This window comes from Syngnathoides biaculeatus, chromosome 6, assembly GCF_019802595.1.
Source record: "Syngnathoides biaculeatus isolate LvHL_M chromosome 6, ASM1980259v1, whole genome shotgun sequence".
Taxonomy (NCBI): domain Eukaryota; kingdom Metazoa; phylum Chordata; class Actinopteri; order Syngnathiformes; family Syngnathidae; genus Syngnathoides; species Syngnathoides biaculeatus.
In genome coordinates, this window is record NC_084645.1 from 13,663,631 (window position 1) to 13,687,596 (window position 23,966).

At 39.6% G+C, this 23,966-nt stretch overlaps 1 protein-coding gene across 1 annotated transcript; it reads left to right on the forward strand.

The window, feature by feature from the left end:
- The first annotated feature begins 4,549 nt into the window (after positions 1-4,549).
- LOC133502651 (CD44 antigen-like) lies at positions 4,550-23,712 on the forward strand. Its single transcript, XM_061823682.1, has 9 exons — positions 4,550-4,654; positions 4,741-4,923; positions 14,504-14,669; positions 18,022-18,164; positions 18,280-18,327; positions 21,494-21,820; positions 22,245-22,328; positions 22,428-22,506; positions 22,598-23,712. The coding sequence occupies exons 1-9, from the start codon at positions 4,609-4,611 to the stop codon at positions 22,803-22,805; spliced, it is 1,284 nt and encodes a 427-aa protein (XP_061679666.1). The 5' UTR covers positions 4,550-4,608; the 3' UTR covers positions 22,806-23,712.
- The last annotated feature ends 254 nt before the right edge of the window (positions 23,713-23,966 follow it).

The following is a 23,966-nucleotide window of genomic DNA, read 5'->3' on the forward strand; positions in this document are numbered from 1 at the left end:
AGTTTTCATTACAATATATATTTTACATTGTTTATAGGCATGACACTTGAGCTTTAAAGAAGCTGCTGTTAAGCGTCCTCAAAAAAACAAAAAAAAAACAGGACTGGACGTTTCCATGGTAGCAAGTTACAGAGCCATCTCAAATCTCCGTTTTATAGCCTAGATTGTTGAGAAAGTTATTTTTAATCAACTCAGCAATTGCTCAAATTTAAATGGACTAGTTTCCGAACTCATCACAATATAGAATCTGCTCTCATCAAATTGCTAAATGATATAAGTTATACTGACTCAGTAAAGGTGTCAATTTTGGTCTTGTTGGATCTCAGTGCCGCTTTGTATACGGTAGATCACAATACACTGCTGAACAGGTTGGAAATGTGGGTAGGCCTAAATGATTCAGGTCCTTCCTGGAAGAAAGGATCTACTTTGTAACCATTGGAAGTGCTCAATCTCAACAAATGGCAATAACACATGGGGTACATCAAGGCCCCTCTTGGATCCCTTCTGTTCAGCCTGTATATGCTACCCTTGGGTGTAATTTTCCAGAACTTTAATTTTGGCTATCGTAGCTATGCAGATGACACACAGGTGAACATGACTGCAGTTCAATTGAGGTGTTGTGGCACTGTCTAAAGCAGATAAACAATTAGATGAATCATTTTTTTTCTTCAACTAAACCACAACAAAACTGAGATAATGGTTTTGGCAATAAAATAAAAGAGAAATGCTGTTAGTAAATACTTGGACTCGCTACCTTTAAAAAAACAAAGGACAAGTCCAAAACATTGATGTTCTGCTAAATTTTGACCTGACCTTCAATGGTCATATCAAATCAATTTCTAAAACTGCCTTTTACCATCTGAAGAAAATATCTAGAGTGAAGCATGTGTCAAGCAGACCAGGAGTAGTTCTTTTATCTCAAGAAGACTCGACTATTGTAATGGTCTTCTTACTGGGCTCCCCAAAAAGAGCATTAAACAGCTGCAGCTCATTCAGAATGCTGCAGCTCGGGTTCTGACCAGGACAAAGAGGTCAGAACATATAACTCCAATTCTAAAGTCCCTACACTGGCTTCCAATCAGGTTTAGAATAGATTTTAAAGTTTTGCTGCTGGTCGATAAATTATTTAATGATTTAGGTCCTGAATACATGAAGAAAATGCTTACAGAACACAAATCCAGTCGGGCTCTGAGTTAGACTGACTCTTGACAAATAGTGGAGTGCAAAGTCTAAAGCAAACATGGTTAAGCAGCATTTAGCTATCATGCTCCGCACAAACAGAGGTGATGTCACCCCAAGTGTGAATGCTTTCAAATCCAGGTTAAAAACTTTTTTCTCATTCATTTTAGAGTATTTCTACTTTTCAATGTTATTTCTTGCACTGTACGCTGTTTTAATTGTTCTTTTATTCTTGGTATTTGAATACTTTTAATCACGTAAAGCACATTGAGTTACCTTGTGTATGAAAGTTGCTTTGCTTTGCAGTTTGCTTTGATTTTAGTTAAAATCCTTGAATTAATTTGTAACTTGCAATTTTGAGGACATTTAAATACTTTCTCGGACGCAGTGTGGATCAGTTCCCACTCTTTGTGATTGTCACAATTGCCCTGTGATTACTGTAGACAACATTAAGTAGCCACCATTAAAACATTTTCCTCACTGAAACTTATGCTGACCACAATATTTTGATGACTGACATCTGGATCATATTCCAGAAGAGTCTGTAATACCACAAATACAAGATTTCCAAAGAGCCGCAACTTCACTTATTTTTTTCCCTTAGTCACTCTAGGCTACTTCTGGCCAACAAGGCCCAGTAAGTTAAGTTGACCAGCGCGAATTCATCATAATTTGTTCGTAAAATCACATATCGCTCTATCCTTTCACATCTGTATATACCTAATGTAAAGAATTTTCATTCACATATGAAGATAATAAAATACCAATCTGGCCATTCACATGGTTGCTACACACATGATGTGAACATCTTGTTTTCACATTCATGCAAAATGTTCAGCACAAGATGGAGAATGAGATGGACTTTCTTTATTCTACTACTACTATACTACTTGTGATAGTTTTAGTTTTTTTAATCTCATTTCACTGATTCGGGTCAGTAACTTTAAATTCATCATTTAAATGGTAACTTATTACAATTTATCATGTGGTTCTGTAGTTAAAATCCGATCTGTGCCTGCCACATTGCGGTCATTGAGCTCACCGGTGGGAAAAAGACACGTTACAAAAAAGGAATGCAGAAAAGGTTTCATTTGTTGGCCATCACACAGACTCATGACCACAGGGATGTCTGATGAGAGAGTATGCGTGTGTTCTCACTGACTCGGCGTCATGGAAATGTTTTTCTTTGCTGTATTGGCTGAGTCAGCAGTCTGATGTTTAATTAGGGCTCAGTCATTGCCTGTATACAGCCGGTCACCTCAGCTACTGTTTTTTTTTCCTGCCATGACATCATAGAAAAAAAAAAAAAAAAAACAATTGTCTCACAAACGGTATTTACATTCTGGATAGTTCTTTTTTGCCACCTTCATAATGGTCCTGTGAAAAGAGACAATTGATCATTAGTACTGTTGACTTGAGTTCAACTCACTTTACAATGATTTGTTTTGCCTGAACAGAGGGACAGTAATTGAGCATTTTGTTCATCACATGGTACAGAGGTCAAGTTTTCTTTAAAGGTGACCTATATTAATCTTTGTGTATGCTCAGCTTTTTTAAAAGGGCTTTATCGACCACCATTCTGTTACTCACTGATCCTCTGCCCGTCATCTCTTCGTTTTATGTCAATGATTTTCCAGTAAAAGAAATTAGGACAGAGATTGTTCTGGCAGGGAAGCCGACTTTGCCTGGATAATCATTAGCTTAAAAAAACTACCTTTCTTCAAATTTCATTCGCTGAGAAAAACTGATGTTCAGTTGGTTGAAAGAGAGGAAAGTCCAAATTAAAATGATTCTGCTGCAAGAACTCTTGTTGCACTTTTTGTATTTTGCTATCGAAACCAGTGTTTGGGAAATGGCTTTTACATGGTTCTTTGATGTTTATCTGACGGGTGAAGAGAAGTCAATACATACAAGATCAGCAACCATGATATCTAACTTTTTTTTTGTCATCTTTTGTGTCAATACGTACAGCAATTTAGATGATGAAGATGTTTGTAAATATGAAAGGAAGTTGAGAGGCCACTGCTTCCCTTGGAAATATATTGTTCTCCATTTATTTATTATTTTTTTTTTTTTTGCCCAGCCAGTTCATTTACAGCTAATTGTTCTCAATTTATTTATTTTTTTTTTTTTGCCCAGCCCGTTCATTTACAGCTAATTAGAACATGGATAATGTCGCCATTTGTTTCCTATGCTGTTCCTTCACTTCAGTGCTGAGCAACAGCATGATGCGTATTGCATAAAGCTGGCGATTCTTCAAGATGGTCTCAAATTTTCAGAATTGTTCTTCCCAAAGTTTTACAAACAGAACATAAGTATAAGACAGCAATGCCAATTGTAACTAACATTTTCAATTGTTCTCTTTCAGGAAATATGGTTCTTCTACCACTGATAGAGTGAGACACAGGACATAAATGTTCACAATGAATCACTGACAGGTCATTGCTCATGCTGACACATTAGATACCCCTGACTGCTGGTTGACAAGGAAGTCATACAAATACAAGCTTCAAGTACTCATGCTTTGTCATCACGTGTGTTTGTATGAGATGGTCCACAATGGGTGTGTTGTTGGCAAACCTCTGTTGATTCTGTCAGTTGTTGTCATTGCAGTAGCACAACATCTCTGATGAGTGGTGTTACTGAGATTCCCCTGTCTTGAAACGTGGCACACTAAGATCAAGCAAGGTGACGGACAAAATTAGATCATAGAGAAAAGTTGGAAGTACTACTGGAACTGAAAATGAGTCCTGGTCTCCGATTTCTCTCAATTTCCCCCTAGTTTTCCCATAATATGGTAGCTAGCCATGTGATTTATGTTGTCCAATAGTTTTTGGTAATCGTCGATGCAAGTCATGTGTTCCATAGCAATTGGGTTTGAGGTCAGGGCTGTTATGTTCTTCCGCCACACTCCTCCAACCACGTATTTAGCCACCTTGCTTGTTGGACTGGGGGACAGTCATGACTGAACAAAAAAGGTTGTCCCCACAAATTTGGAGGTGGGGAATTGACTGATATGTGATGCGTCCCATTACGGTGTGGACGTCCCTTAGTTGTATTCCAGTTTTCTCCCATTTGAGCTTCTAATCTTTCTCTTTTTAACATGAAAAGTGCCTGTGAAATGGATGTGACCGACCTCCATTGCTGCCACTAGATCACACTGTGAGATCCAAAGAAAGGGAACAGAGACAAGAAAATTGGTTGAATATAAAATGAAGTGAGGAGTGAACAAAAGACCAGATGGGCACACTGAAACAGTTGCCGGCTGAAAAGAGGAAGGAGGGGAGAAGGACACAGAGGGAGGAGGTAGACGCACAGCCAGATGAGTTGGAGCGATCACCTTCGCTTTTATCCATTCCAAACTGTGGAGGCAGGCAAAGGAAGAGCGATGGAAGCAGAGAGGTGGGGCAAGGGAGGGTGTGTGTTCACATGAGGCGCTCTTCCGCCTCTTGTGTGGGTGCAGACAGCTGCTTTGGTTTGTAGACACAGAAGAGAAAAGTTGGGCAAAGTCTGAGTGCTTTCCAGCTGCCAACAAACACACAGGAACTCTCTTCCACACAGGAAGCAAGCTTTTCATACAAACTGCCTGTCACTCCTGGCTGGGTGGAATCAGGACGACTGGAGAGTTCACGTGCACCTTTACCTTCAGCTACTCATTCAGACAAGGCATGACCAGGATGTGGACTCTTCTCTTGGGGGTCACCTTAGGACATCTGGCCTTTTGTAGGTCAGAGCAACTTCAAGGTGAGGGGAACGTGCCTACTTCCAGTGCTCTTTGTTTGAAATCAGCTTTTCCTTCAGGCTTATTTGAGCCCGAATGACTCGGCTTTGTTTGCGCACAGGAGAATTGAATTTCTGGATCTTTATTAGAATAAGAGAGTAAAAGCAAAACCATGGCTCTGTTCTATGCTGCTTGTTAGAAATGAAATAGTGGATCTCGGCAGGCGTGTGTGTGCGTATCCTACACACCAGTGCATATAACCCCATGCCTGGCAGTCTGAGACTCCTGACAGACACAAAGAAAAGGCTTTCTCTGTGTCTGTCTGTGTCTAAAGCATGTTGCCATGGCTGGAGGGGAGAATCTATTTATTTAATCTGAACGTTAAAAACACAATTTCCAGAGGCAAAAGGCAACCTTTTTTCATCTTTTTTTTTCCAGGGAAACATATTTTAATGCTTTGTGCTCTGCAACAAAGGATATTGAGCACCACCCCCCGGTGCAAATGGCATTTTTTTTTCAATCTTACTTGTGCTCTTATAGTTGGGTTTTGATTAGATTTGTTGCCCCAAGCGACACATCTCTGGAGGTGAACTTGGTGCTGAATCAAACAGGTCTACAGCATCTAGCTTGGTCCCACGGGAGATGGTCGTCACGCTGCTCACAAAGACTCCCTCTGGCACCACACAGCCGAGCATTACACTCTCTTTATGAGTCCTGGTTTAAAGGCGGTTTAAAGGCAAATTCAAAGATTACTTGACAAGAGCATCTGTGGCTTTGGGAGGACTTTGCTTTAATATGTGCTCGATCCTTTCAAGATTTCTTGGGAGCAGAGCAGGCAAGGGTTTGTGTTTATGCAATGGTTTCATTTGATTTTATTTTACTTTTTTTGCTCATCATGTCCTCATTATGGCCCAGGACAGTCTTTGAACATTAACTGTGTGGGCAGAAGTATATCATTAAGGGCAGGCCACAGGATCCTGTTGCAAGACTAACCCTTCATGTAATCTTAAATTAGATTCATGTAAGGATTTTACAATGACATCAGTTTTAGATTTTTATACACATATTGTAACCCCTATGCTGAACAGATATGTTCTGATTTTTAGCTAACAAGAAATACAAAGCATTGTAATTTCAAAAGCTTAGTCTGTTGCGCAAAAGAAGAAGAGATTGACAGACAGTAGATCATCCCAACCATTATATCTAACCTCTTCTTTATCAGATGTGTCAGTTGCAGTGTGGTCAGGACCACTAAACTTGGCATCAGGTCCAAAGCAAGAGAGCTTTTGCCTCTACTGGCCACTCGCCACGGCCACAATGCATGCGCCCGTCTATTAACAAAAAAATAGAAGAACCATAGCAAATAATGTGAAATGAATGTTCAGTATTGGATCTCATTAGAGTATCGAATTTATCAACTAAAGCCTGTGGGGTAATTGGTTGGGAAAATGATTCAAAAGCCTTTTTCATTTTGGTCTTCAGGAAATGCAAGCAACCAAGAAAAAAATCAAGTGACATATTAACTAAATAGAAAAGAAAATGATTCATGATGTCAACAGAAAATCTCTAATCACACCTCGGGAACATTTGCAGCCGTCTTTGCTTTTTAGCAAGATTACCCGTAAACCACATTCACCAGCTGCACATTTTGGTAGGGGCCCAGTAAAGGAAGTATGCAGTTTGACGTCTTTTCGTGCCATTGCAATTCTTTTTTTTTTTTCATTTTAGATATGGATCCTTGTTAACCACTTCCTATTCTGAACAAATGAAAAGTACATGGAATAGCTGATCATGGCAGTCCTGCTTGTGATCTTCCACTATCGCAAAAATGTGTGTGTACATCAAACATGTTTTCACCTGCCACACTTTGTTGTGTGTGCTCGGATGTGCCTGCTGACCGAGCAATTTACCAAGATGTGATGATGTAAAAAGAGTGGTGCCTTGCCGGATTGACGGTAAGGGCACAGGGCCTACTTTGAAACCAGCTGATGAAAAATGATGTTACAGTGAACAAAAATGTGTCTGTTTGAGTGTGACATTCCTGCTGCGGTTTTAATTACGATGTTATCAATAAAATGTGACCGTGAAAGGCGAAAAGCACACACACACACACAAAAACAACTTAGAGCGATAAAGTGAAAACAGTAAGTTTAGTTGATTTGATATGAAGGTACTTGATATGCTGGTTTTCTTCATGCTTTGTGAGGACTTGTCCTTGATAAATTTTCAATTTTAGTCTCGATGAACATTTGTGTTTTGGGCCTGCCCAGTGTCTGCATGAAGTAATTTGCTCCCTATTATTAACATGCAGGAGACAAAAAAATAACAATTTGATTTTTAAAAAAAATCAAAAAGAAAGAGAGAAAGAAAATGAGATGTAGAGAGTTAGGCTTGTTGAGTACAATCCTTTTTTTTTTTTTTAAATCCTGTGTGCCAGTTTGCTCTAGCAGAAGGGAGGATCAGTATCTCTTTTATGCTGGAACAGTTTTACTGTGTCACAGTGGAGTTTTTGAACTCCTTCTGTGGTTTCTGAATATTTTGATGGCTATTTATTGAGACTCAAAGTCGATCAGTGTTTTATTGAAAAGGATCGGTGCTGGTCGGCGCTCAGGAGACAAAGACGACACTCAACAAAAGACCAACATTCCCAAATGCTATTTAGCCTCAATAACTGGCATATTTATTTCGACCAAATGCAAGTTCTCAAAACACAGTTGACATTGCGTGAAATCAATCATATGAGCCCCTTACCTATGCCGAGAAGGTGGAGAGCCAATCACACAGGTAGAGGTCCGCTTGTCAACCAGCTGGGCGTCCGTACGAAACCCGCAGCAGACTCTACCTGTTTGTACTCTGCATCTCTCTATTATACTTTTAAGTTGCGTGCGAGAGAAAGGACGGGTGGCCTACCCGTCCCACCTGGCGCCGCAGCAATTGTTTCCTGATTTACTATTGACACCTAAGTGTGTCCTTCAGGCTCTGAGAAACATCTTACACAGCCATAACTGTCAAGACATCCCACAACAATGTTCGTCTTTTGTATGCATGTGAACAAGATAGTGAAACACAACTTATATGCGAAAAACTAGTGAGTGTATGCATGCGAACACAATAGTGAAACGGTCAAGACGTCTTGACCAGAAAAACAAGTGAGTGAAAAACAGGTGAGTGAAAAACAACTTATATAACCATGGTTGCACAATACATTCGGGTATTCGACGGTTATGGGAAGCATCACTAATTAACACTCCTTTCAATCAGTCATGACAGGGTTCCTACAGGGGAGTGAAAAAAGACAACAACAAAAGACAAAGCACTAACTGTTATCAAGATGGGGAAAGTAAATCATTATATACCAAGAACAATGACACCGATTTGAGTCTTGTATGGGGGCAATCGTGACACACCCTGTGAGGGGAGGACAGAACAACAGAGAACAGTACAAGGACACATGTGGAGAGGAGGCATGCATGACGAGGGCCGTGAACTCTACAGTACATTACTTCTACATTAAAATATTTTAGATTCCCATTACTAGGCCTCAAGAGACCATGGACAATCAGTTGCTTTGGTTTCAACTTCATTTGGTGGCAAAGGTAGCTTTGGGGTGATCACTGCCTTGGGATTTGAAGCTTTGGGGATGCACAAAGACCCGTGTGACTTCTCTGCATACTAATCAATCCCCTTTTTGCATTTTTTGCTGTCTTTGATCCTTGCGGCTAGTTTGGGGGCCACAACTAATGTTGTTTTTCAGCATACCCTTTCAGGGACACTTTGACATGTGGCAGTTTGTGTGTGTGTGCTTGTGTGAATGGGTGTGTGCATCCTGAGGGAACTTCCACTCAAGACAGTATTTGTACAAACTCTTGTTGCTCAACTGCCGCCAACAGGACATAGTTAATAGTGCATGAATAATCGATAATCTTGACAGGTTAAAGGTAAATTATATCTCTTGCACTGGCTGTATATTCTCCAAAGTAAATACAAAATAATTTTGATATACCGTATTTTCCGCACTGTAAGGCGCACCACATTATACTGCACACATCGAATGAATAGCCTATTTTGAAACAGTTTTTCATATATAAGGCGCACCACATTATAAAATGCATAGAATAGACCCTACAGTAGAGGCTGGGGTTATGTTATGCATCCATTAGATGGAGCTGCACTAAAGGCTCAATATTGTTCCATACATAAGGCGCAGCAGATTATAAAGCCCACTGATTGCTTTTGAGAAAATTAAAGGCTTTTTAGGTGCACCTTACAGTGCGTAAAATACGGTAATCTCTCTTCCACTTTTTTTTGCATGCATGCAATGCAAGAGTCAAAATTTATGAAACCGTTATTTCCTCAATATTGTACATCCTTTTTTAAACTGTAACAATGTAACAGTTTTCCTTTTCTGTTATAACTTGTGGTAATATGTGAACACCGGCGGTACAATGATGTATAATATGCATACAACACAAGTCTGATATTAAAACATCACAAGTAGTTTGAAAAAATGGTGGATGGTATTGGTGGATTTATTGTGGGATAAAAGAGTGGTCAGATTATCAAATGTAGTTGCAAAGTTATAAAAAGGTCTGTTAAACCACTACTTTTAAGTCTGTTCTATTAAGTTAGCTATGATTTCAAAATGTATGAAAACTAAATTGTTTCGAGCTGAGCAACCAAGAGGTCGACTCTTTTTATCTGCCGGTTGGCTTGGTCGCCACAGACCACAACCTAACAGAGTAAAGTGGAAGTTTCCATTGTGTCATCACAAGTGGTGTTTGTGGGAAAGCAAATGTGTAGTGATAATTATAATGCTGCATACAAAGAATCATCAATGTATTCACTGAATACAACCTTTGATCTTACTCACATTTATAATGAACAGTAGATGTTTGTTTGTTTGTTTTTGCTATTTCGGGAAGTCCTTGAAGCAACCATGATCTTTTATTGTTACCTCAAAATTATAATTTGGTGATTTAAAAAGCCTGCAGCGGTCAAACCGCAGACATTTTCAGAGGTATGATGGAATGCTCACTATGTGGATAACAAGTGTCAAACTCGCGGACCGGGGCCTGTATGTGGCCCCCGTACTTCATTTTATGTGGCCCGTGAAAGCAAATCATGTGCATTGACTTCATGTTTCTTGAGAAAATATCAAAACTGTTTTCACTTGAAATAACATTGAGATTATTGCAAGCATGTTTTGTTACTAATCTGTTTTATTGGGTTCTGATTTCAGAAGTGATGTTCCATCTTTTTTTGTACTGTATATGTAGTTAAATGAGGCGATAATTCTTTCTTATGGTTTCTCAGTCATAAAAACCCTCTCTGAAATTGTGCAACTACTGATATATTTTTTGATTCTCCTTTCCATCCAAGTGACTTCTTTTACTGTCACCATGAATACGGATCTTCACCTGCTCCTTTCAGGAAACACCCTCGGTGTTTAGCATGATCTGTGTCACCACTTACTTCCTGTTGCTCTTTTCTTTTTCTCACTTCATTTATCAACTTCACGTTTTTCATTTAAAAAGGTTTAAGTCGTTTACATGTGTGGTTTAGCTCCCATCTGGTGAAAGAAGGTTCCATTTTTTTAAGGATCATAACGTTGAAGCTATTAGTTGTTTTCTAAAAAAATAAATAAACAAATAGAAGATCTATTTTAATGTAATGTTGATACATTTGTGTTTGTGTATCTTTTCCCGAGGCAATACAGTACTGCAGACACATGATGCTTCTGTTCTTCACCTCGTGCAAACATTGTTGAACTCATGCGTATGTCCATGGAACATACCACCCCGTGTCAGATCACTTATTTGCTTATTACCCACTTAATAGTTGCGAAAGGGTTCTCGTGGTCCATGACAGGGTCTCAATCAGAGGGACTAGAACACAGCAGCACTGTTTTTGCAGCCATCCACGTGATGCTAAAGATTGAATATGTTGATAATGAGCTATGAAAATAAAAAGCGATTGAGAAGATAAAAATGTATTTGTGGCTTCAGTAGTTGCTTTCAGTCTGCTTCATTTCCACAGATCCCTTCTCAATTTTTTTTTTACTGTTGAATTTCATTTAAAAGAATACAGTAATTGTTTCTCCTCTGTAGCCTTCAGCCATCTATTTTCTCTAGTGTTTGTCTTAATTCGGGCGGCTAGTGAGTTGGAACCTATCCCAGCTGAATGTGGGTGAGAGGTGGGATGTACCCTGTGTTTGTTGCCACTCAATTGCACGGCATATTGAGGGGTCTTATTTTTGCGACTAGTGTAAATTTGGTGGAGTAGGGAGTGCAGAGGTGGGTTAGACCAAGTTTTTGTCATTTCACACCCACGTGCATGCCGTCGTGTCGCCATGAATGAGGGCTGTCTGAAGGAATTCTGGGCGTGAACATAGCCGACTTCTCTTGTGTCCAATTGGAGCAGCTCCTCTCATTCTGTAATAAGTATTGCAAGGAGACATCTTCGAAGAACAGGACGGTCTATAATCCTAGTGATCACAACTTAAATGTCTCCAGATCTCACACAGGGTGCCAAACGGGGGGTAAATACAACACAATAAATACAATACAACTATGCAGGGGCCTTTATCATTTGAGGAAGGGGTGGGAGGGGTGTTGGGGTGTCAAGCAGGGGTCCCCAAATGTACCCTCATCCCCACCCAGATCGTTTTTAAGCCCCAGCCCATAGCAGCATGTCATCCAGTTGGAAGATAGGATAATAACACAGTCAATTAATTGATTTATACAATTTTGGGTGGGGTTGTTCGACCAGTCCAACTACAGCTACCAGACTTAGATGCGGTCTGAGTAGAACAAAGTTTAGACTGATTTTCCGCCACCAATTTGTCTTTGGCACATGCCAAAGGACAAACTCTTATTGCACTGGAACGGGAAGCTTGTCACAGACTAGTCTGCCAAATAGGCAAATGCTTGGCATGCCTTGTGCTTGTGATACATCTGATTTTGCCTTCTGGTGGACATTGATGAAATAAGGACCCTTAGAGTAAGGATGTCCAAACTACAGCCTGGGGGTCATTTCTGACTCAATGTCTATTTTTATGCTAAAAATACAATGTGACATAATTTGCAAAATCATCGACAAAAAAAATTATACAAATACAAACTGTGGTTGTCAAAATGGTGGGATTGCGGCATCCACATCTCCCATGGGTTAATAACCCTTAAAATGACTATTTCTACTTCATTGTTTTTATATAGAGGTTTTCTCAAATCAATCATTGAAACTGCCTTCTACCATTTGAAGAACCTCTCCGGAGTGAAGGCTTGCATGTGTCAAGCAGACCACGAGAAGCTCATCCCATGCTCTTATCTCAAGTAAACTTGACTATGGTAATGGTCTTCTGACTGGACTCACCCAAAAGAGCATTAAACACCCAGAGCTCAGGTTCTGACCAGAATTAAGCAGTCAGTATATAACTCCATTGGCTTCGAAGCAGCTTCAGAATAGATTTTAAAGTTCTGTTCCTATGCTATAATGTTACATATATAATACAATAATATATCATATGGACTATAAATCATGGTTTTGGTTTAGGTCCTGAATACATGAAAGAAATGCTTACAGAATACAAACCCAGTATAGTTCTGAGATTGACAGACTTGGGTCCAATAGTGGAGCACAGAGTCCAAAGTAAATATGATGAAGCACCATTTAGCGATTATGCTGCACAAAAATGGAAACAAGTTTCCAACAGAAGTGATCTCAGCTCCTAGTGTGAATGATTTTATATCCAAGTTAAATACTCTTCTTTTTCCTTTTTTCTTTTTGGAGTATTTCCATTATAAAATGTTTTAATTGCATTTTTATTTGTATTTCTTCCCCATTTTAGATGCTTTTTTTTAAGTGCTTTAATTGTATAAAGCTCATCGAGTTACCTTCTGGATGAAATGTGCCATATAAACAAGTGCTTTACTCCTGCATAGTCTCAATGTCAGAATTGTGCGGGCCATTCAAGTTCATCCACATCAAACGCTTTCATTGGTGTTTTTATGAACCCTGATTTGTGCACTGATCTACAGTCATGTCGCAGTACAAAGGGGCCATCTCCAAACTGTTCTCCCAAAATTGGAAATATCCACGATATTTGCCCCTGAGCTCCAGCTAAATGAACTTGGAATACTTCAGCATACCAAGAGATTTTGTATAGCCAGACAGATTGGGGATTACTCCTTCCTGTCCCAACATGTCTGTACACCAGTGCACACAGCAAGGTTCATAAAGACATCGGTGCGAGATTTTGGTATGGATTAACTTGACTGGCCTGTACCCTCAACTTGACAGAAGATTGATTTCGAGTAGTGTTCTTCTCCAACATTAGTGTGTGACGTCACAAATATGCTCTTGCTAGATTGGACCCAAATTCCCTTAAACTCACTCCGAAAACTTATTGGAAGCCTTCCCAAAAGAGTTTACGCTATTACAGCTGCAAAGGGTAGACCAACATCATCTTAAACCACATGGATTTAGAATTTGATTTTACTTAGAATTACATGTCAAGGTAGGTGAGCGAATATTTTTGATATTATACTAAATCACATTTAAAAAAAATCATGTTATTACTGTATGTTCTTGTTTTTAACCTGAATTTGGACCTGAAATTCGGTTTCCCCCAAGTGCTGATGTGGCTCTACTCGAGTGGGTACAGGGCAGGGTTCACCTCTCAATCTGGAAAAATCCAAAATTATTTTCCTGTGCTGTGAAATTCCAGTCTTTCCAAAATACAGTAACTATAGTATGTAAATGACTAATGGATTGATTTCAGTGTGTTTGATAAATTAAGAGGAGGGCACAGTGACTCATCTGGAATGTAGTGGCCTCACAGTTCTGAGGTCCCGGGTTCAATCCTGGACCCGCCTGTGTGGAGTTTGCATGTTATCCCTGTGCCTGCGTGTGTTTTCTCTGGGTATTCCAGTTTCCTCCTACATGCCAAAAACATGCAACATTAATTAGACACGCTAAATTACCACTGGGTGTTATTGTGAGTGGGGATGTTTGTCTCTATGTGCCCTGCAATTGGCTGGCAACCAGTTGAGGGTGTACCCCACCTCCTGCCCATTGACAGCTGGGATAGGCTCCAGCACTCCCCGCAACCATTGTGAGGCTAAGCGGCTAAGGAAATGGATGGATGGATGGATGGATGGATGGATGGATGGATGTCCTTGGAGGAAAATGGTTTGACATCACTACTTTGGAGTACAACAACCATTCACACCTTACAGCAATTAATCCATTATCCATTTTTCACCCTCAAATGGTTTCTAGCCAATTAGTGGGCACATGTAGAAAAACAACTATTCGCACTCATGTTCACACCTACAAACAGTTCAGTCTTCTGTTAACTTAAATATCTTTGGAATGTGGGAGGAAGCAGGAAAATCAAGAGAAAACCCACACTAGCAAATATAAAATCTACAAACTCCTTACAGGAAGGCCTGAGCTGGGATTCAAACCCTGAACTTCTCTCTTTTAAGACAGGTGTGTTAACCGCTATTCCACTAAGTGCTCCTCGGTACTGTAATTCCAACAAAATTATCTATTCATTTTTATCTTTTAACTGAATCCACTTCTGTTTTCTTCTTCCAACAGTCAATTCTCGCAGCTGCAGCTTTGCCGGAGTGTTTATTGTCGAGGGAGAAGCTCGTCACTCTCTGACATTTATCAAGGCTCATAATGTATGCAAGCAGCTAGAGACGACAATGGCAAATCCACAACAAATCAAACAGGCCTTCGAGAAAGAAATGGAAACCTGCAGGTGAAACCACAACATTTTTCATTTGCTCACCCCTCTCAACCACATGACTCATTTCTTCATCTGCTCCGTTGTGCCTTATCTCATTATTCTGGTTATATTTAACTCCGCTGGTTCTGTTCACTTTATGTGATTGGTATTTAATGCTGTGTTGGGCGGCACGGTGAGGCAGGTCTGGGAGGGCCCAGGTTCAATCCTGGCCATCCCTGTGTGGAGTTTCCATGTTCTCCCCGTGCCTGTGTGGGTTTTGTCCGAGCACTCCGGTTTCCTTATACATCCCAAAAACTTGCAACATTAATTGGAGACTCTAAATTGCCCCCAGGTGTGATTGTGAGTGTGACTGTTGCCTGTGTCCATGTGCTCTGCAATTGGCTGGCAACCAGTTCACGGTGTATCCCCCTCCTGGCCGTTGACAGCTGGGATAGGCTCCAGCTCTCCCGCGACCATCATGAGGGTAAGCGACTAAGGAAATGGATGGATGAATGTATTTTTTATTGTTGTTTTTATGTATTTGTTTATCTTATATATATATATATATATATATATATATATATATATATATATATTATATATATATATATATATATATATATACATCTTAAACCACATGGATTTAGAATTTGATTTTACTTAGAATTACATGTCAAGGTAGGTGAGTGAATATTTTTGAGATTATACTAAATAAACCTGAATTTGGACCTGAAATATATATATATATATATATATATATATATATATATATATATATATATGTTTTTTTGCTGGATTTGGGTCTTGGACATAATGACGTGCCACTGTCTTTATATGTTACCCTTGTTACACACACACCACAGCTATGAATGAATCTCTCAACATTTTTCCCCACATTTTATTGCAGCAATTAAATCCATCCATTTTCTTTTGCCGCTTCTCCTCACGAGGGTTGCGGAGAGAGCCAGAGGCTATCCCTGCTGTCAATGGGCACGAGGCAGTGTACACTCTGAACTGTTTGCCAGCCAATCGCAGGGCACACCGAGACAAACAGCTACACTCATAATCACACCTAGGGGCAATTTAGAGTGTCCAATTAATGTTGCGTGTTTTTGAAATGTGGGAGGAAACCGGAGTGCCCGGAGAAGACCCACCCAGACACTGGGAGAACATGCAAACTCCACACAGATGGGACCGGGATCGTACTCGGGTCCTCAGAAATGTGAGACCAACGCTTTACCAGCTGAGAAACCGTGCTGCTTACTGCAGATATTATTTATTTAAAAAGATCATTTGCTTACATGACAGGAGTATTATGGTATTGTTAAATGTCCATTCCTACAAAAATATAATAAATTATATACGTGTTTTTTTAAAAACTGTGATTGCTTTTGTTTTTTTTGTTTTTTTTTTTGGGGAGGAGGGCGGCTGTCACATTACACTGGTGAGCTGTCAGGTATCTTAAACAGAATTGGAAGCACTAACCTTCATTTATATCCCAAATTCTAGTATTTGTTCCATGAAATCTATCCATCCATTGATTTTATGTATCGTTTATCCTCACAAGGGTCACTGGTGTGCTGAAGCCTTTCCCTGCTCTCTTCAGGCAAAAGGCAGGGTACACCCTGAACTGGTCGCCAGCAAATTGCAGTGCACATAGAAACAAACAACCATTCACACTCACATTCACACTTAAGGGCAATTTAGAGTCCTCAATCAACCTACTATCATGTGTGTTTTTAGGACATAGGATGAAACCGGCGTACTGAGAGAAAACCCACGCAGGCACGACAGAACGTGCAAACTCCACAAAGCCGAGGCTGGATTTAAACCCTGGTCCTCAAAACTGTGTGGCAGATGTGCTAACTAGTCATACACTGTGTCCCCTTCCATGAAATTATATTAATTTCTTCCAAACAGTCTATTCTCTTTTCTCTTTTGTCTATTCTCTTTTTAAAAAAATATTTCTCTTAGCTGCACTCTTTGGCGTTTTTGGTGTATTGTTCTGTTCACCGTCTAAATGCTGCCATACTAATCTAATCTACAGAGCGACTTCGAAATAAGCAATGATGCCCAATGTAAGATAAACTATTAGCGATGGGACTGTTTCTTCAGCCAATCAAATTTAAAATTCGGCCTCACTAGGCCAGCCAAGGCCAACGTGCTGGCCCTCAATTACATCAATATTTTTCTGCGCTCTATAAGTGGTCTGAGCAAAACATGTTACCGCCAATTTTGACAAGGAGAACATGTATGCAGCAATCTGTACACATTCATTTTACTAATCAGCATTTCTGGTGAGTGCAATCATGTATTTAATTTACTCTTTCATGTCGATGGTTTCTATCATTGCAATTTGAAAGTGATGCATTATGTTGGGTAAACCACCAAATGCATGACCCGCCACTCCATTGCAACTCTCACCAGGTAGAATTCACTGTGCTCACTTTGCTTTTTCCGTAGTAGCCACTTTTGAGCTCAGGGCACTGTGGACCCCCCACAGTCAAACACACCCCAAAAATTAATACAGAAAGAGTTATGAGACATATATCGATAATCACTTACCAATATATAGCACACTTGTTACTTCGAGAGCAGAACAGCTATTTTACAAATCATTCTTGAAAAGCCATTTTTAAGGGTATCGTAGATTTAATTCTGTGACATTAAGTACAACTTTAGGCTGCCTTATGCTTTTCTTTCATATATTTAAATTATAATATGTATTATGTTTTTTTGATAAGAGCATTACAATAGAAGAATCAGGTGAGTTGTCACATTCCTTCTGGGCAACTATGACTTACCATGGAAATAAAAGATGCGTTTTACAATGTGGTATGGAACCACTTTGAAACTGGTCTAGCAAATGAAGCAAAGTCACTTTTTTGTTCCAGTAAAAAGGGTGGTCAATACTTGAACTGTGAGGATCACTGAAAAGATTTAACACTGAAGAAACAACTGACCGATTCATCGCTGAGTACAAATTCACATCAACTCCATGTAAAAAACATATATCATGTTTTGCAAATTATGTGAAATTATTCAAGTGATAATGTAATTTAATGATTCATCATAAGAAGATGTCAGCCAAGAAAGGAGCACTGATCATTGTGATGAGGTGATATGGCGAGTACATGATATCATTAACCATGAGTCATCTATTTAAGGAGGCCAAATCAGCCCTTTAAATGATGGTGTGGATTTTATGACATATAGCTCTTACAAATGCTGGGATGATTGTAAGATCATTTGTCTTGGCCAGGTTGTTTTAAACAGAAATGTTACCCTTCCACTTTTGTATTACATATGTCCCATTTGTCAAATTCAAAGTCTGTCTTCTCTGCAAATGTAACCATGTCAATGTGAAATTTTGGCTTCTTGTCAGGAATGGCTGGATCAGCAACATGAGCTTCGCTATCCTCAGGCACACACCGCATGAAAACTGTGCCATGAATATGACAGGCTTAATCATTTATCCTCATGACGACCTATCTGAAAATTTAGATGCTTACTGCTACGATGAAACAGGTTAGTTCGTTTCAGATTTTTTTTTCCCCATAAGTAATTTAGAATTGTATGCACATTCATAATCTGTACCTCATTAGTTACCTTTACCATCCGTTCTACTTTGTCCATATACTAGCTGGGCCGGAGATTAACTGTGATAAGATGTTTAAAAGAAATGAACAAGGTAAGAACAACCATCTGTGCATGCGCCTATTTTAAATGATACACAAACACAACCATGCCTGTGTCACATAAATTCACAAATAAAAGAATGCTTAAAACATTTGATCAAATGTTTCACACCAATGTGCTTGAAATTAAAAGAAAATTGAAATACTATGAAATCAAGTTAAATGTACATTTAGTGACAGAGAAAGACAATAAATGGACTGGTACATCGTGGTGAAAAAAAAATAAATCTCATTTTACTGTGATTAACCCAATCAATGTAATAACATCTGATAGAAGGACAAATGCAGCATGAAAGGAAATGTTGTTGCTTCTCAATGTTGTTGACCATGACAGGTTGCCCTGGGCATGGCAGAACCTTGATTGCAATCCAGTGTACCATCCAAATAATTTTCAATTGACCTAATTTTTCCCTAGTTGAAAATCCAGAGTGTGGCTGCATTTCATGGGCACAAAGGAGACTAATTTGATAACAATGTTAACAGTCATATCAACAAGTTTGTTTTAACTTGTCTGGCTCACGAGTGCAATGGTCACCTTATCTCAGCTCATTGTATTATTTTGTCTGAAAGATTTACGGGGGCGTCAGTAGCTCATTCAGTTAGGACTTGGCTTTGGCACTGAAAAGGCACAAGTTCTGAATTCAGAGGAATCAAATGACAGAAACTGAGAAAAGAAATGCTGGGGAAGACACAAAGCAGCACTGTATTACTTAGTAGTACTCCTTATTGAAAGTGCCTTCAGATATAGGAAAAAAAAGATCAAATATGGAACGTAATTGAGTCACATAAATAGTACAACATATCCATGTGTCACCTTCTTGGCAATGTTTTAATAGTGTGATCTGCAAACCGCCAGTGGACCAACGGTCCAAGAGTAAAATCGTGTCATGTTTGCTCTCTCGCTTACATTTATGACTTTCACTTGTGTCCTTAATTGGGAGTTGCTGATATCACTATCATTGTTTTAGGGTCCTGTTTTCATTGGTCTACCCATTGGAGGTCTGTTTCTTAGGACACTACTGGTTTCTTTTGTCATCAGGATGGTTAGGGTTAGTGATGTTTATGCAATGACTCTGATTGATTCTCTCTCAGGTTCTCAACCCAAATGCAGAATGCATATCATGTAAATGTACTACATAATATAGTAGGCTGATGAAAAACAAATGAGTAGTGTCAAGAACGTGTCAATCAGTACAGTACGCTTTACAGTATGAATGGGCATGAAAAGAAACCATTTTAACTTGAAGTATGACTGAACTATTAATCTTCTCAAGACTCCATTTAAATACAGCTACACCTCAGTATAGCTCTGTGCTGAACTGAGCATAGTTTATTTTCTACTGAAACTATTATAAACTGTCGAAACAATAAATCAAAGAGGGAAAAAGAAATATGTGCTGGTTTTGATTGGTTATGATTTAGTGAATTCTATTGTATATGATGTTCACCCGTGTATAATAGCACCCCCAAAGTTGACCTCAAAATTCCTGCAACCTACATGAAATGCATTTTGACATGCAAATCACAATACTTTCTTTATATATGCTTCCTCCCCTTTTTTGAAAATCACAGCCCCATTTTTTTTTTAGTGAATGAGAAAACACCCAGTCGTGCTCACACATTTGATTACGCAGGCAGAATGGGTACAGTTCTTTATTAAATAAAATAGAGGAGGGCTGGGTGTAACACATTTTATTTTATCTTAATGGGATACAGATTTAACTGTTAGGCATTTCAGAAATGCATTATCATTAAACAAAACATAAACATAAAGACATTTCTCATATTGACAAAAACAACATTTCACAAATTCTTCCAGGGTATGCAGTCTTATGAGCACAACTCCACATACATGCAGTCAAACATACCCTTGTCCTACTGGTATGAAAGTGGAAGCTACACCTTTTTCATAACCTGCTGGTGACGGTGGAATATTGAAATAAAAGTGTAAAACTTTTTCATAACTTCTAGATGGTGGCATACAATTCTTTTTAATTTTTTCCTACCCCTATGTCCACTCTTGAATTTTTACAAGTTCTTGGGGAAAAAATGTGTTTTATACATGAGAAATTAGGGTGTCCATCCATCCCTTTTATGTACGCTTATCCTCACTCGGGTCATGGGCGCGCTGTAGCCTATCCTTCCTGACTCTGGACGAGAGTATGGTTCCACCTTGAATTGGTCACCAGCCAATTGCAGACCACATAGAAACAAACAAAAACACATTCACACCTACAGGAAATTTAGTCGTCAATAAATCTACCATGCATGTTTTTGCGAAGAAACAGGAATACACAGTGAAAACCCACACATGCGCAGGGAGAATGCAAACTCAACAGAGGCGAGGCTGGATTAGAACCCGGGTATTCATCCACCCTGCATTCTGGCTATGAGTTACGTTTTCCTGTATTTTTATTTATTTTTTTATATCACAGGATGTATGAATCCCTCCTCCAAAAAAAAAAAAAACAAACGAAAAAAATCCTCAAACAATTACAGTATGTCATTTTTTCCAGTTTCGTAGTTAATATAAGCAGGAGGTGGGAAAAAAGTGCTATTAGTTGTTGAATAACCAATTTACTGGCATATGCTTGGTCAGAGATGGTTTAAGTGGAGGTTTACTGAGTGCAGATGCCCTCCACTTATTATCCTTTTTGCCCGTATGTGCCCTTTTTCAGGAATGGAAAATGTGTGATAGATGTATAGATGTGTGTGTGGCAGCACGGTGGATCAAGTCGGAAGTGTTGGCCTCACAGTTCTGAGAACCTGGGTTCAATCCCGGCCCTCTCTGTGTGGAGTTTGCATGTTCTCCCCGTGCCTGTGTAAATTTTCTTTGTGCACTCTGGTTTCCTCCCACGTTCCAAAAACATGCAACATTAATTGGACACTTTAAATTGCCCCAGGTGTGATTGTGAGTGGGGCTGTTGTCTGTCCCCATGTGCCCTGTGATTGGTTGGCAACCAGTTCTGGTTGTACCCCGCCTCCTGCCCGTTGACATCAGGGATAGGCTCCAGCACTCCCCGCGACCCTCGTGAGGATAAGTGACGAAGAAAATGGATGGATAGATAGAAGTTGGATAGATTGATAGATGTGCCAATGTTATTGTGATGCTAGGATGAATGCATAAATCCTTCTTCTCCTTTGCCACAACTCCTTCAGCTGAGTCTGAGTCCACTCCATCAGAATCAGAACTATCTGTTGGGGTAACTGAAGCAACACCGCCCCCTATGCGAGAAGAAACCACAGAACAGCCTACAGTAGAATCCACTTCACTTGGATGGGACAACAATCATAATGTCCTGATCACGTTCCCTGTTGGAGACTTTGATCAGACCACAGGATCCGGGTTGCAGCCGCCCCACTCTGAAGAGGAAACACTGTCGACCCAAGTCACCGCCAGTGAGACTGACGTGACACAGCCCCTTCCACATGATAAGCAGGGGGATGTGAAAATGAAACCCGAAAATGAGCATCCTACAACTGCACGTAAGTATTGTACAAGCGGCGTGCATGTGTTTATTGTACACACCTGATAATACAACAATGACACATAGGTATATTGCGGTGTATTAAACCAATATGTTTGTTCCTATATTTGAAAATAGTATTCAATGAGAATTGAACTTTTACTTGGTAATTCATCTCGGTCACCTCTGATGTTTTAATTCCTTATTCAGTAGATGTGTTTTAGGAGGGTGCAAAAACGTTTTAAAACTAAACACAGACCTCTGTTACAGTAATAACCTACTGTGTTTGTTCATTCTGTTCAATTATTTCTAATAGCTGAAGTAAATAATTTCCTGATGTTTTTCTTACCATATAAACACATTTTTACAAGCTGAGCCATAAAAAGTGTTGAGTCAGATATGAGTCAAGTCATTGTTTTGTTTGTTTGTTAATGGACATGAAGCTACACAGCAACCCTCCCATGGCAACAAAAGGATGAACGAGGTCATGCCAGAGTCAAATCAAAGAGAGGGCAGCGATTCTTCAAGTGAGCAGCCATGATGTGCTACCATGAAGTCATTTGTAATTTAAGTCAAATAGCACCGTCGCTGGTGCCTGAACTTCTTCTTGGTACATCTCCCCGCAGACTGGCTTGTCATCATTGGGGTGCTCGCAGCAGTTGCCGCTATCCTCTTTGTGTGTGTGGCAGTTGCCAAAAGGAAGAGGTATGAACATACTGTACAATTCCAGTGACATTTTGAGACACGTCAGGGAAAGCAACAAGTGGACAAACGCGTGTGGATGTGTTTCTTTCAGCTGGTGCGGCAAGAAACAAACCCTGATGATCACGTCAAAAGAGAATGAGGGAAACGGTGCCGCAGGGGCTGTGGCCTCCAGTTCCCACGTGCAGGAGAGGGAGCAGGAAATGGTGACCCTCATGAATAAGGAGAAGATCCAGGAGAATGGAAACAATGAGGAGTTCACCGTCATCACGTTGGAGGAGACGCCTGATAAAGAGGCGTGAGGCAGTGCAAGGGAAGGGGTCGAGTGGTCGGATGGGTGGCGTTCTAAACTGCTTGGGTGGTCAGCACTGGATGGACACTGGGTGGATGTTAGGCATAGCTGTGTGTGTAATGTAGAAATGAAGTTGACATTATACTGGAGCGAGCCCGCTGGGTTGTTCCAACCCTCATGTCCAGCATATTGTTTGTCCAGTGTGCCATATTAGTGGGGGAGGGGGGGCATGTATAACTGAGTGTGAGTGTGTTGTGGGTCTGTTTTTGTGCATGTGTTGTGTGTCTTTATAACAAAGGGGATGGCTGGGAAAATGAAAGGGGTGGGTAGGTTGGAATGTTTTAATCATTGAAGATGTATTGATTGCATTGTTTTTGCTTATTTGCTCGTTTAAATGAGCGTGAAGACGCACATCAGCCAAAACAGCGAAATGCCCAAACTAAGACAATGAAATTGAATTTGAAAAATCCAGTGTCATATAAAATATGAGCAGTCTTTTATATTGTTGTGATTTATTTCCTTATTTTTGCTGTTTTGGTCTCCCAGGCATTTCCTCTAGTTTAGTTTTTAGTTTCTCACGACAGCTGGCAATACCACTTGTACCATGTTTCTTGGTGTGTGAGTGTGTGTGTGTGTGTGTGTGTGTGTATATATATATATATATATATATATATATATATATATATAGTATATAAAACTTTGTTTTTCATCTTTTTTTTTTACATTTTAGCCTGAAATGTCCTTGCAATAATAGCTTCCAGTTATTCTGGTATGAATAGCTTTGTATGTTTGTTGACTAAAACAATGTGTCAAGTTTCTATGGCTGTGGTGAGAAGACTGAGAATGTAAGTTATTACAAGACCATAAAAAGAACAATCAAGAAGACATTTAATAAAGCATTGCGATGATTTGTTCATTTTTGCACCAAAGGATTGTTGACTTTTACACTTGGCTGTATTTTGTCATAATTATTCATGAACCATTCATAAAGAAATTCAGGAAAATTGTGGAAATACATCGCTAAATATAGACTCCATACCTGTTAAGGTCAAGGGCATTTTTGCCCACAAACTTTTCATGTTCTGGAGACGTAGCACGTGGTCTAGTGTCGCTGAAGATTTGTACAATAACCTAGAGAGGTAACAGATATATGAAGATCTGTGCAGTGCAA

What these genes read in the sequence shown, in the direction of transcription:
- LOC133502651 (XM_061823682.1), top strand. Translation starts at nt 4,609, where the DNA reads ATGAGGCGCTCTTCCGCCTCTTGTGTGGGTGCAGACAGCTGCTTTG. An exon ending in TAGGTCAGAGCAACTTCAAG is followed by an intron (nt 4,924 to 14,503) that starts GTGAGGGGAACG and finishes TTCTTCCAACAG; the next exon opens with TCAATTCTCGCAGCTGCAGC. An exon ending in TGAGCATCCTACAACTGCAC is followed by an intron (nt 21,821 to 22,244) that starts GTAAGTATTGTA and finishes ATGGACATGAAG; the next exon opens with CTACACAGCAACCCTCCCAT.